At 44.3% G+C, this 13,508-nt stretch overlaps 2 protein-coding genes across 7 annotated transcripts in view; one reads left to right on the forward strand and one right to left on the reverse strand.

The window, feature by feature from the left end:
* Window positions 1-3,576: 3,576 nt before the first annotated feature.
* On the reverse strand, window positions 3,577-11,588 carry LOC138965042 (uncharacterized). Of its 2 annotated transcripts, none has more exons than XM_070337170.1 (4): window positions 11,291-11,588; window positions 8,853-9,173; window positions 8,076-8,362; window positions 3,577-6,781 (listed from the first exon to the last, which is right to left on the reverse strand). In XM_070337170.1, exons 2-4 carry the CDS (start codon window positions 9,029-9,031, stop codon window positions 6,579-6,581), a joined length of 669 nt encoding a protein of 222 aa, XP_070193271.1. In that variant the 5' UTR covers window positions 9,032-9,173; window positions 11,291-11,588; the 3' UTR covers window positions 3,577-6,578. The 2 variants fall into 2 exon arrangements, with proteins under 2 accessions (XP_070193271.1, XP_070193270.1); XM_070337169.1 differs by having other exon boundaries at window positions 8,853-9,181.
* Window positions 11,589-11,606: 18 nt separating this feature from the next.
* The window catches only part of LOC138965040 (leucine-rich repeat serine/threonine-protein kinase 2-like), a 135,432-nt gene continuing 133,530 nt past the window's right edge, over window positions 11,607-13,508 (forward strand). For all 5 annotated transcript variants that reach the window (XR_011455273.1, XM_070337165.1, XM_070337166.1 and 2 more), the window contains exon 1: window positions 11,607-11,666. Coding sequence is in view for 4 of the 5 variants with exons in the window: in XM_070337165.1 (XP_070193266.1) it covers window positions 11,648-11,666 (19 nt within the window). In the remaining variant the exon portion in view is untranslated. The remainder of the gene's footprint in view (window positions 11,667-13,508) is intronic.

Genomic DNA, 13,508 nt, shown 5'->3' on the forward strand with positions numbered 1-13,508 from the left:
CCATTTGTGATTTTTTTTCTGTATTTAATTTTTGCTGAATGTCTATCAAAGCTATTTTACTCTAATTAGGCCTAACGGTTAACCTATGAGAGAAGGACTACCAAATACAAAATGAAACTTCTTCGCAAGAAAACAAGCTAGTTATCAGCATGAAACAAAAAGCGGTCCATATTAGGAGCCCTTCCCCTACCTACCTACCAACCCCATTACTACCAAATCGCGTCGCTTAGTAACCGAAATGAATCAAAATCAAGGTTGGGGGTGGGGGGGGGGGTGTCATTTTAGATATAAACTGTTCGTATGATAGCCTATTGTGGTTTATTCTGGGTGGTTTTTATCTGAGCCGTGGTAGATGATTTTTTAATTTTCTTTCCCCGTCTCCTGAAAGTCTTCAACAAGAGAAAAGTAGATCGTCGGAGAGAAAAAGGGTCAGCGTTGTACTCCTGACGTTGTATTTAATCTCTTAAATCGAAAAAATGTCCCAAAGCAAATGACATGGCTCTCATCAGTCATTTCTTCTGGACACAAAAATGAACAAAAGCAAATGAATGTGAACACAAGTTGAACAGTATAACCCCCAAATACAGCAAGCTGTTCTACTCACGCTGTATGACAACCAGCTGATATTCCTTTCAGTTACGACTTCGCTTGACATAATGTGATAGTGTAGGCCTACGCCGCATGTATACACCGCGTACAAGAAATAATTTCAAACAAAAAACATCATGTTTGTTACAAAATAATATATTTTGCAAAGCCTTGAACAAGATCGATTCCTTATGGTGAACTGCGTCACAAAAAATGTACGGCGTAAGGTCCTGCGGCCCTATGCTCCACAGGGAGTCTACAGGAATAAGTCAAGTCAAGTAAGGTTAATCCATTTCGATTGGCTGTCACGTTGTTGGACTGAATTATCGGCGTTTCAATGCGCGCGGCCTCACTGTAAACTACACACATGTTTATGAGCGGGCCGTGCATACTGAAAAGCAAAGAAAGTGAGAGAGACGCTACACTCAGTTTACAGAAAGACTAGAGATACACACATTCATACACACAAACACACACACACACACACACACACACACTCACACACACACACACACACTATGACTAACACACGGCCGTAACACACACACACTGACACACACACACCGTCATACACACACCGTGACACACACGCACACACGACACACACACGCTGACACACACACACACACACCGGCACACGACACACACACACACACACACACACACACACACACACACACACACAAACATACACACACACACTAATACACATACCCAGTGTGTGTGTGCGTATACTTATTCGCGAGTGTGTTTGTACGTGGCCACGTGCAAGTATATTTGAGTGGGCGTGTGTGCGTATGTGTGTGTGTGTGTGTGCAGGGCCGGACTAGGCTAAGAGGGGGAGGGGGTTGCCAGTCACGGTGGTCCAGGGGGATGTTTCCCCTGGCGGGGTCAAGGGGCGAAGCCCCCTGAAGCTGATGGGTAGGTCATATTCTGAGATAGGAAAATGGTCGCTCCTTGCATGAAACGGCATAAAATAAACAATAATAAAAAATGTTTTAAATAAGTGAGGTACATGTTTCTAAGGCTAGGGTGGGGGGGGGGGGGGTGAGCAACCCCCATAACCCCCCCGGTAGTCCGGCCCTGGTGTGTGTGTGTGAGTGTGTGTGTGAGCCACGTGTGTGTGTGTGTGTGTGTTTGTGTGTGTGTGTGCATCTAAGCATAATGGTTACCCGGGCATCATGCGCTTGCGCGGCCGGTGTGCAGTGCGTGCTTGTGAGCAATAACGACGGTGTCAGCGAAGTGTTCTTTGCTCTAATTTTCTTCCTTACCTAAGTATCACATTGGTTCCACATATGTACATGTACTAAGAATGAATTTTGCACTGCGGGTCTTAGGCGAATGCACGGTTGGTCTGGTCAAGGGGTAGAACTCTGAATGTAGGGTCACCATATATTCAAATCATAGTTGTGTCCCTTCAACTGAAAAACTTCATTGGACAGGCACCAACCTATGACAATTTTTGCGGACAGAGCCGTTCCATTCATTTTCTTCCCTTCAGTTTAAGGCTGTGTCATTTATGGGCCTATTTTCATCCAGTAGGTTCTTTACCGTCGCATTCATTTTCTTCCTTTTAGTTTTAGGCTGTGTCATTTATATGAGCCTATTTCAAGTGTATCCAGTAGGTTCTCAGTCAAGTTACGCGCTTACACAGAAACCGTGTGGAAAACAACCCACCCGCGTCCACTGACACACACACACACTGACACGCACGCGCACACACTCACACACACCAACACACACACACTCTCTCTCACACACACACACAGTGTGACACACACAGTGTGACACACACACACCACACACACACACAGTGTGACACACACACACCACACACACACACACACACACACTTCGTGGCCCATCGGTTCTGGCATACTCTATATCCGTGTCTATTTTCTTGTGTGTTGTCTTCAACCGGTACAATTATATATTTTGCGAATATAACTGTAATTACTGTGAATTGGTTTTGACTTTTGTCACAGTTGTTGTCGAGAAGAGCTGGTGCGTGCCTCATTCTGATACCATATCGTTTATAGTACATGAATACAGGAATAATTTGGTGGCATGTCGTATCGTGCAGAAAAACACAGCAAATTCGTTCGCCTTTGTTTGAACAAAATGCATAATACTTCGCAACAGTGGTTAATTTGGTAGCATGTATAAAATATCACGCAGAAAAACAGAGCAAATTCGTTCGCCTTTGTTTGAACAAAATGCGTTATTCTACGCAGCAGTGGTTACTTTGGTGGCATGTTTAAAATATCACACAGAAAAACAAAGCAATTTCCGGTTCGTCTTTTTGTTTGAACAAGAAGCGTTTCAAGTTCTACCACAGGCGGAAGGTATCGTCCACTGGACTACTAGGCCTACTATCACAGAAAGATTAGTGATAGTAGTACATGTAGTCCAGTGGACGATACCTTCCGCCTGTGGTTCTACGCAGCAGTGGAATAGGTTCTGTCGATAGCGGACAATAGTTCCCACTGGTGTGCGTGAGTTTACATTACAACTGAAGGATTTAGTGATATGTCTTAAGTAATAAGCATGCGTGACTGTAACAATTGCTGCATCCTGACAGGTGCACGGCTGAGTCATTCCCCATGTGTTGTGTGCCGCACTCTCTCACAACAAAGACTATATTATTCTCAAAGACGAAGGTCAATTTTTAACAAGTTTGAACACTGTGGGCGTTTCTGTGTGTGAGAGTATGTGTGTGTGTGCCGTGTGTGTGTGTCAGTGTGTGTGTGTGAGCGTGCGCGTGCGTGCGTGTGTGTGTAAGTGTGCATACAGGGTCTGCCACAAAAGACAAATCTGCACGGGTAGTGCTGACTGTACAAACTTTCTGCTAGCCTACCTAGTTCATGACAAAACCGGAACTGAGAAAGAAAAAGGAGATTGTGTGCTCACTTACCTACCATTCCTTTATTGTTTACCCTGACACGTACACGTTTCACACACACCAAGAAAAAATGAAAAACGCTGATGAAAATGTTGTTGCCAAAACGGTTTTGTTTATTTATTTTGCCAGAACATGTTATGGATTAGTCACATCACTGACGGTAAGCGCAGTGCTTTAAAGATGCCCATCATGGGAATGTGTAAGTGGGCGTAGTCGAATGTCCATGTGGGAATGTGTAAGTGGAGCATATAAGAATGCCCATGTGTGAATGTGTAAGTGGAGCGTATAAGAATGTGTAAGTGGAGCGGCGTGGTCGAATGTCCATGTGTGAATGGGTAAGTTGAGCGTATAGGCTAAGAATGTCCCGTGTGCGATGTGTAAGTGAGACATGGATGTGTTCATGACTGAATGCGTAAGCACAATGCAAGGAATGGCCAGAAAGGTATGTGGGAGGTGTGTTTATAACCTGCCCTGTTATATAGTGCGATATGTCTTATGTAAAAACAATGTCCTGTTTGTATTATTGTTATGTACCACGCCTGAATTTCTCTATGAGATAATAAAGTATTCTTATTCACTGTTCAGGCGTATAAAGAGGCACAGAAAACATTACTTTTTCTTCAAAGCAAAATGAAAGTAAATTTTTAGACAGACGGCACACACCCACACACACACACACACACACACACACACACGTATACACACTCCGTTGCGCGCACGCGACTGAGCTGCAAACAATAAAACGTGCAACTCAGTGGTGTAAACTTTGAGTTCCACGAACAAGCAAGCTTATCAAATCAGTTCTTGAGCACATTGTCAACGTAGATAATACGCGCCGAACACAAATTTCACAAGTGAGTAAACAAACGCGAGAGACAAGGGAGATATATCTCTTTCTCTCTCTTGTTTATCATCATTGCAGCTGATTATGATGCAGCACTCTAAATGAAAGTGTTCGACTTTTGAACACATTTTCTGCAACCATTGTTGAATACAGTGTAACATAGTACATAGTTCTACAAGTAAAAGTAGCACAAATGGTAAACACTAGTGTGTCTGATAGAAAGTAGGTTCAAAGGTGAAATACTTTAGTTAACTCATTGTCTCCCAGGTACGGATATATCCGTACCCACTCATATGGCTCTATCTGACCAGGTACAGATATATCCGCTCAGACTGTTAGCTTCAGTCGCTTCCTGTAACGTCCATCTAACGCCTGCATTCCAGCGTGTTGATACACAGTTACTACCATTCTGAGTGACTTGCTGCAGCACAGCTTGTTTCGGCTAAAAAAAACCTTGGTCAACATAGGTGGGGTAGAAAGTGTTAAGATAGTGTAACGATAGTGTAATATTGTTACCTTTATACCCCCCTCCCCCTCCCTCATGGCTGATTGCTAACATGCAGCAACCGGTTACTTCATTACTCTCGCTAATTAAAAAAAAAAAATCTGTTGAGCTCTCCAGCTTGCTTGACAACACTTTGGGTTTAAGCGTGTTTTTATTAATTTTCTTGTATACACGTTTTAACAGTAACAACTTACATTAAGAACGTTAACAAGCAGACTGCTTATGGACACGTTCCGGCTAAATCTGATAATCAATACACATTCTGATAGCAAGACATGGCGAACAAGTGATAACTTCAACCCTTTTTCTTTCAAAATGTTTCATAATATTTTATACAAATAAAATGAAGAGAGAGAGAGAGAGAGAGAGAGAGAGAGAGAGAGAGAGAGAGAGAGAGAGAGAGAGAGAGAGAGAGAGAGAGAGAGAGAGAGAGAGAGAGAGAGAATGCTTTGCTACATCTATTGCAACACTTTTCTTTATTGGCTGAAATCATTTATTTTTTTTGTTTAAACAAGGTTTTATTGAGTCACTTGAGAAAAAGTGACTCTATGTAATCGGTCAGTGTTAGTCTGTCCGGCCGGCCGTCCGGCCGGCCGTCCGGCCGGCCGTCCGTAGACACCACCTTAACGTTGGACTTTTCTCGGAAACTATCAAAGCGATCGGGCTCATATTTTGTTTAGTCGTGACCTCCAATGACCTCTACACTTTAACGATGGTTTCGTTGACCTTTGACCTTTTTCAAGGTCACAGGTCAGCGTCAAAGGAAAAATTAGACATTTTATATCTTTGACAAAGTTCATCGGATGTGATTGAAACTTTGTAGGATTATTCTTTACATCAAAGTATTTACATCTGTAGCCTTTTACGAACGTTATCAGAAAAACAAGGGAGATAACTAGCCTTTTCTGTTCGGCAACACACAACTTAACGTTGGGCTTTTCTCGGAAACTATAAAAGTGACCGGGCTCAAATTTTATGTGAACGTGACTCATTGTGTTGTGAATAGCAATTTCTTCCTGTCCATCTGATGCCTCATATAATATTCAGAACTGCGAAAGTGACTCGATCGAGCGTTTGCTCTTCTTGTTCATAATACAATAATAAAACGAGAAACAATAGGGACACGAACTCAAGCGAACGCTTATATTACGTGCCATACGCAGTTGAAGTATAAAACACTTAGGGCCTATTTACTGCTGATAGGCCTACTCAAGTTTACGAGAACTATAAATATGATTTTTGTTAAACTTTGTAAATTCCAGGCTGTACAGTCACATGTCATATTCCGCCATGAAATTTCAGGCATGTTTATGTGAGCACTTATCATAAGTTTTAAACTTGTTGTGCTCCTTCTTAATGATGTTGTTATATTATAATGTGTCTGTTTACGAATAAAATACTGTTTAAATAAACAAAAATATGTTATGGGGTCATAAATCTACGACCATATACTTGAAGAGGTCTGTTTGATTTAAATGACGATGCACACACCAGCTGTCACGTAATAGTCGGCTCCTATAACTGTGACGAAATCCCCACGAACTACACCCAGTGGGCATCCAGGCCCGAGGGACACGAGAAAGTTACCAACCGGGTGAGAGCCAGCCGCGGTCGGTGTTGGATTGGTTGAAATTGAGATTTGTTTGCGGTTTGTTCTCACCCGGTTGGGTGGCACCCACTTTCGCTTGGTGCATCTGAGCCCAGATCCAGACTCGTCCAGAATGATCTCCCCTATCCGGTCACTCTCGTCCTGGCCCGTTTACTTCCAAGTCTTTGTATTTCTTCAAAAGGTTCTCTCTCTTGTCTAAGCGCACCTTGACCGTCTCTGGCTGCTCAAACTTGATGTAGGTGTCCGCCCTGATGGGCATCAGCTTGCTGACCTCTTCTGTGGCCTCCACGACCTCGCGGTACCATGCGGTCAGCACGCCAGAGTTCAATTCATCTGTCATGCACATGTAAACAAGCGTAAACCTCAATGAAAAACATCTGTGAAAACAGCGTAAATGGAGTAACAAAATATAATCTTACTAGTGTACGTACACTACCATGCTTGCTAAATTTAAATGTTACTGCAAATTCTTCCGACGTCAAATGGCTGTGTAAAGGCGTGTACAGCTCATATCTCCTCTTTGGAGGAATCTGAACACCGTCTGAACCCCAATTCCAAGCTACACACCAAATTTCAGCTCAGTCGACCCATATGTATCAGAGATCTAAATAAATCTAAAAATCAGTCTGGACAAACAGACAAAGAGACAGAGTGAAACTGTCCACCGTGTTACTGACAAGACGGGTGCAGTGACCCAGCGGGTAAGACGCTGGCCTCGTATGCGGAAGGTGGAGTGTTCAAAGTCCGGTCAGTCTGGTGGGTTACGGATGGAGATTTTTCCGATCTCCCAGGTAAACTTATGTACTGACCTGCTAGCGCCTTAAACCCCCCCCCCCCCCCCTCCCCAAGTGCCCAAAACACTGGAATCACCGTTGAAGGCAAAGCCAAAAAAGAAGGAAAAGTTGCAGTTGAACCTCTTCTAAATGACTACCCCTCTACATTACATATCCCTTGATTGGCGGCTTTATTGTTGTTGTTGTTGTTGTTGTTGTTGTTGTTGTTGTTGTTGTTGTTGTTGTTGTTGCTGTTGCTGTTGTTGTTGTTGTTCTCTGATGGATTCTTTACATTTCTTACTATTCCTGACCTCTAACTTACGACTCCCTGTCTTTTTCGACATGGGGTATTGATTTGGCCTATATGGTCCGCTGGACCCAAAAAGCAACAACTAACTAACTGACTAGGGCGGGGATGTAGCTCAGTCGGTGGATTTGTATCCAGTTGGCCGCTGTCAGCGTGAGTTCGTCCCCACGTTCGGCGAGAGATTTATTTCTCAGAGTCAACTTTGTGTGCAGACTCAGTCTCCTCGGTGTCCGAACACCCACGTGTGTACACGCAAGCACAAGACCAAGTACGCACGAAAAAGATCCTGTAATCCATATCAGAGTTCGGTGGGTTATAGAAACACGAAAATACCCAGCATGCTTCCTCCGAAAACGGCGTATGGCTGCTGAAATGGCGGGGTAAAAAACGGTCATACACGTAAAATTCCACTCGTGCAAAAAACACGAGTGTACGTGGGAGTTTCAGCCCACGAACGCAGAAGAAGAAGAAGAAGACTAACTAACTATCTTGTCCGACATGCGACCGACCAATCGAGGACTTCTCCGTTACGACTTAAAATACTGACCGTCAGGAAGGAGTTTGAGCTGGAGGCGATAGACACGGGACAGACGCGCAATCCTCTGCCACCCTGCTCCGGCTTCCGTGTGCACTTTGGCCTTCTCCGCCAGGGTGGGTGCGAGGGTGGTACTGCCGTTGGAAAAAAACTGCAGGATGGCGCACAGGGGTAGAGCCAGCACACCCGCCACCCCAGCACTGTTGGCGGCCACCTGTTTGGTCTTGGCCACGCTGGCTGCGATACCGGACACCCCCAATGCGCCCACGACGGTTGAGATCATTTGGACCATGTGAGATCTGAAGAGATGACATTGTTGTGTGAATGATTTAAAGGCACGAAAGCGGCGGTTAGCTGCCTAAATGGCGGAATAAAAATGGTCATACACATCAGGGGCGGATCCAGGGTTTTTTTCCGGAACACCCCCCCCTAGCCTTAAAAAATATTTAAAACATGGAAAGAAATAAACAATTTTTTTTTATTTATTGAAAATAAAGAAAAACTGATGGCTCACATTGCACCAAATTGCTCCATTTTCCTTGTTTTTATCAAATTTGTCTTCTTAAATTCACATTTTGAAAGGTGTGTTAGGGGGAGTTTCTTGGCTCAGATTGCACCAGATTGCTCCATTTTCCTTGTTTTTATCAACATTTTCCGGACCCCCCAAGGTGTGGGCGCTTCGCATCCTCACCCAAACGCTTTGCGTCGTCGATCTGTCCCTAAAAGAAATGTGCTTCACTCCTGAGGTCACACGAATTATGCAAATACAGGAATGCCTTGATTATTTACCTGTTGTCATAGCGTTCGGCTTCGTGGTAGTTCATCAGGGCCGATCGCTTACTTCGGAACTCCATGTCAGCAAAGAGGTTGTCAAACTCACGACGTAGCTGCTCGTTCCTACTACTCCGGGATGCTTCGGAATACTCAGAAGTGGTGGCAGGAACTGTTGCAGACTGACGCAAGCCCATGCTGTTGGTGCTTTTTGGTGAAATCTCAGAATGATTCAGCTGGCCTTGTTCAGAGTATAAGTTATGCAGATAAATATGTGTATCTTGGTTTGCTGATTCAGTTCATCGGGGTATTTGCCGGTTGACGATGAAGGCGACAGTTCTGGAAAACTTGGACAATTCCATCAATCAATCAACTTTAATAAATCACCCAACCAATATTAAATCAAGTAAAGGAATTGATCAATCACATCAGGTTCGGTGTGTGTGTGTGTGTGTGTGTGTGTGTGTGTGTGTGTGTGTGTGTGTGCGTGCGTGCGTCAGTGTGTGTGTGTGTGTGTGTGTGTGCGCGCACCGATCAATTCCTTTACACTGACACAGGCAAAAGAGAGAGAGAGAGAGAGGAGAGAGAGAGAGAGAGACTGAGAGAGAGCGCGAGAGCGCGAGAGAGGGAAAGAGACAGAGAGAGAGCCGCGATCATGATGGCATGTGTACTAGATACTACACTACGTGCGGTAACTGACCGGTATTTACGTCAGCCGGGTTTGAAACGCTTCACTGACCATCGGCTCAGTCATGCACGTAGATTACCTTGAAACGGAAAGAGTGGACGTCAACAAAGGACTGGGTGGCCGAGTGGTAACGTACTTGCGCTCGGAAGCGAGAGGTTGCGAGTTCGACTGACCCTGGGTCAGGGCGTTAGCAATTTTCTCCCCCCTTTCCTAACCTAGGTGGTGGGTTCAAGTGCTAGTCTTTCGGATGAGACGAAAAACCGAGGTCCCTTCGTGTACACTACATTGGGGTGTGCACGTTAAAGATCCCACGATGGACAAAAGGGTCTTTCCTGGCAAAATTGCATAGATAAAAAATGTCCACCAAAATACCCGTGTGACTTGGAATAATAGGCCGTGAAAAGTAGGATATGCGCCGAAATGGCTGCGATCTGCTGGTCGATGTGAACTTATGCGTGATAAAATGTGTAAAAAATTCCATCTGACACGGCATAAATAGATCATGATGGCATGTGTACTAGATACTACACTACGTGCGGTTACCGGTATTTACGTCAGCCGGGTTTGAAACGCTTCACTGCGCCTTGAGTCCGAGTCTGGAGATACGCGCGCGATATAAGACTTCATATAACAAAGCGTGTCAGTCGCACATTGAAAATCACAGAAAGTGTGTACAAACAGCAGTAACTGTCGATTAGATGGTCACAAACCAAGCCTTGCAGAAAGAAAACTTTAGGCTGAACATTCACTGAATCGGCAAGCCCGATACGACGCTGTGTGTGGTGTTGGTGTTAGTACATGTATGTCAAATAGTGTGCGTGTGTGTGTGCGTGTGTGCGAGTCAGTGTTTGTGTGTGTGTGTGTGTGTTTGATGGTGAGCCGAACTCGGTTGTTTACACGAGAAGGGGTGCTCTAAAAGACAAAATGTAATTATCCTTCTTAAGAACAAGAAGAACAAAACAATTGGTGATCTTTCACTGAGTTATCGGCTCAACCACCTCAGTCTTAGTTCCGGGCCGCCATGATAAACTGTTATGTTTACAGCGCCTAACGGCCGGCACTTCAGCGAATGTCAGCTTGGGTCGTAACAGGGTGACCCCCAGAAATGCCACCCATAACAATGCTAATCGTAAGTTCTGCATACTGTTGAGCGAATTACTTCATGGTTGGTGTACAATAACTTCAGCTTATGCATGATCCGCAGCCGGTTCACAAACAGTTTCACTGACTGGCAGTGACATGAACGACGGCTACTGAGTTTGCAAGTCAATCACTGAGTTGCGGGCCTGCCGCCATTTGTGCCCTTTCCAAAATTGTTTCCAAATTCGGGGATCGACTCAACGGCAGTACAGTGGAACCTCCCCTTTAAGACCCCCAATTTAAGACTCCCTCCTTTTTAAGACCTTGTTTTCTCAGACTTTCCTTCATAACCTCTGTAAAACTGATTACCCCCACTATGATTTTAAGACTCCCTCCTTTTAAAGACCAGATTTTCTCAGATTTTTGGAGGTCTTAAAAGGGGGGTTCCACTGTTCCCAGTCATGCCGCATTACTGACGCCGGATTAATGATCGACGTACACAGAAGTATATTATATAGATAAGATCCACAGGCGGCTATGACGCCGCCCGCCGCCCGTGCAGAACTTGAACTGATACTGACCGTGAAACATCGGTGCCCGTTGCGTGCAAAACTTACTCTCAAAGTCTGGAAAACTTCTTATCACTCGCTACAGCATACATACAAATACACAAACATTGTTTATTTACCTGTTTGGGTAAAGTCCGCGGTGAGTTTACTTCACTGACTATAGCCCCAGCCGGCCTCCTAGTCACACGGAAATACTAAAATTACTGTCGCAAGTACCGGCCTGACTAGATGATAAGCTGCTGTGATATCCACTTCACGTATTGACACAGATTTGACTAAAATAATGTGCACATTCTGAGCAAGAAACTAATGTTAAAAGATCCGCTTACAACCTGACAACGCAAGTTTTGGAGCGCGCCGGTCAGTGACCCCCAACAAAGGGTCACGGTCCTGCAACTCAAACCTAGTTTCAGTTTCTCGTCAACTTCCGGTTTGACAGATCACATGCTCTGTTGTGTGTACAAAATGGCCAGGTTATGCGAGCAACTGTCCCCGGTAAGTTCTTTATCTCCATAATTGTGATGCAAACATTTTTAAGAATGGGAACAAACTGGAAGAAGACTGTTGCAAATTGACAGAGGAAGCGAGATATGATTGCTTTTTGTCAGGGTACGCGAAATATCTGAAGGCAGCTTTCCCAAGTGCAGCTGTTTGAATTCCGCGTTTGAAGGCTAAGTCATTACACAATTTGCTTTTTAACACCGTACCAGAACTACCGTCGATATGATAACAATGATCCATGTCTTCAAAAGAAGTAGTAGCATGATTTTCCCACAATATCAAGTCTGCTTCTAAATTTGGAAGTTGTGCCGCGCGAAGATGACCAACAGTGGTTCCTGCAACGTAAAAGATCCAGATCGTGTTGTTTACACCCATTCAAGCTGCTGGAGTTGCGGTAGGGGTGAAAGGTCAGTAAGCATTGATAAGATTGCGCCCAGCTGATCACCACTGTTTAGATTTGCTTAAAACTGTAGTACATCGTATTAGTTTACACATTTTTTACTTGTGTGTGTGCGTATTTGAAAGGTTTAAGTGACACTTGCAGGATACAGGGGTCCGGGATACACTAGGATTTCTTTTTATTAAAACTGTTTTTGTTTTTTTGTAATTTAGTCAAGTTTTGACTGAATGTTTTGACATATACTGATATAGACAGGGATCTATTGAGACGAGGGTGGTGGTATATAAAGTTAGGCTAGGATAGCAACTGATCAAAAGATCAGACAAAGGCTCAACAGCATATAAGTACCAGTCTGTCAACATATCATATGTGTGAATGTCAGAAAACTACTTGACAGAATGATCTTCATGAAAGTTGAAACTTTACAAACAAATTCTTGCAGATGATATCGGGATCAGCTCGTTACTTCCCCGTATCGCTACTCCCCCGGCTCGATACTCCCCCGGCTCGTTACTCCCCCGTATCGCTACTCCCCCGGCTCGTTACTCCCCCGTACACAGAAAATGACTGGATAACCCTGTGATAGTAAGTTGGCATGAAATATTGTTCCCCCCCCCCCCCCTGTTCAGCTGTTTAGTTTGTTTCTTTGTTTGTTTATCCAGACAATTTCTCCGGAAAAACAATATTTCATGCTAACTTACTATCACAGGGTTATCCAGTCATTTTCTGTGTACGGGGGAGTAACGAGCCAGGGGAGTAACAAGCCGGGGGAATAACGAGCCGGGGGAGTATCGAGCCAGGGGAGTATCGAGCCAGGGGAGTAGCGATACGGGGGAGTAACGAGCTGAGCATCTCGTTACTCCCCCGTATCTCTTCTGCTTAAAATATATAGGCCTACTTTTTTTTTCAAAGATGTACTGTACACGAATGTACAGGCAGATCTGACAGTTGTAAGTTCTTTAAACATGCTCTCTCTCTCTCTCTCTCTCTCTCTCTCTCTCTCTCTCTCTCTCTCTCTCTCTCTCTCTCTCTCTCTCTCTCTCTCTCTCTCTCTCTCTCTCTCTCTCTCCAGGGTTCGTACAGGTCATGGAAAACCTGGAAAGTCATGGAATTTGATTTTTAATTTTCCAGGCCTGGAAAGTCATGGAATTTCAATTCAAGTCATGGAAAGTCATGGAATTTAACAAAAATAAGAAAGAAAAAAAAATTAACCTTTAGCACGCCAGCGGCTATTTTTGTCGCCCAGCCAGTGGTCCCGTGAACGATACCTTCCGCCTGTGGTCCAGTTTAGTGAAATGACAGGACCAGCAAACATTACCGATAATCTGACTGCGTAGCAAATGCTTGACTTGCTTGTCGAAGAGACTCAAATTCAGTGCAAAGCAAACCAGTGTCAAAACTGGCAGTGACAAGACGTAAAAAGTTTGCGTGTTCGG

This window comes from Littorina saxatilis, linkage group LG4 (assembly GCF_037325665.1).
Source record: "Littorina saxatilis isolate snail1 linkage group LG4, US_GU_Lsax_2.0, whole genome shotgun sequence".
Lineage (NCBI taxonomy): Eukaryota > Metazoa > Mollusca > Gastropoda > Littorinimorpha > Littorinidae > Littorina > Littorina saxatilis.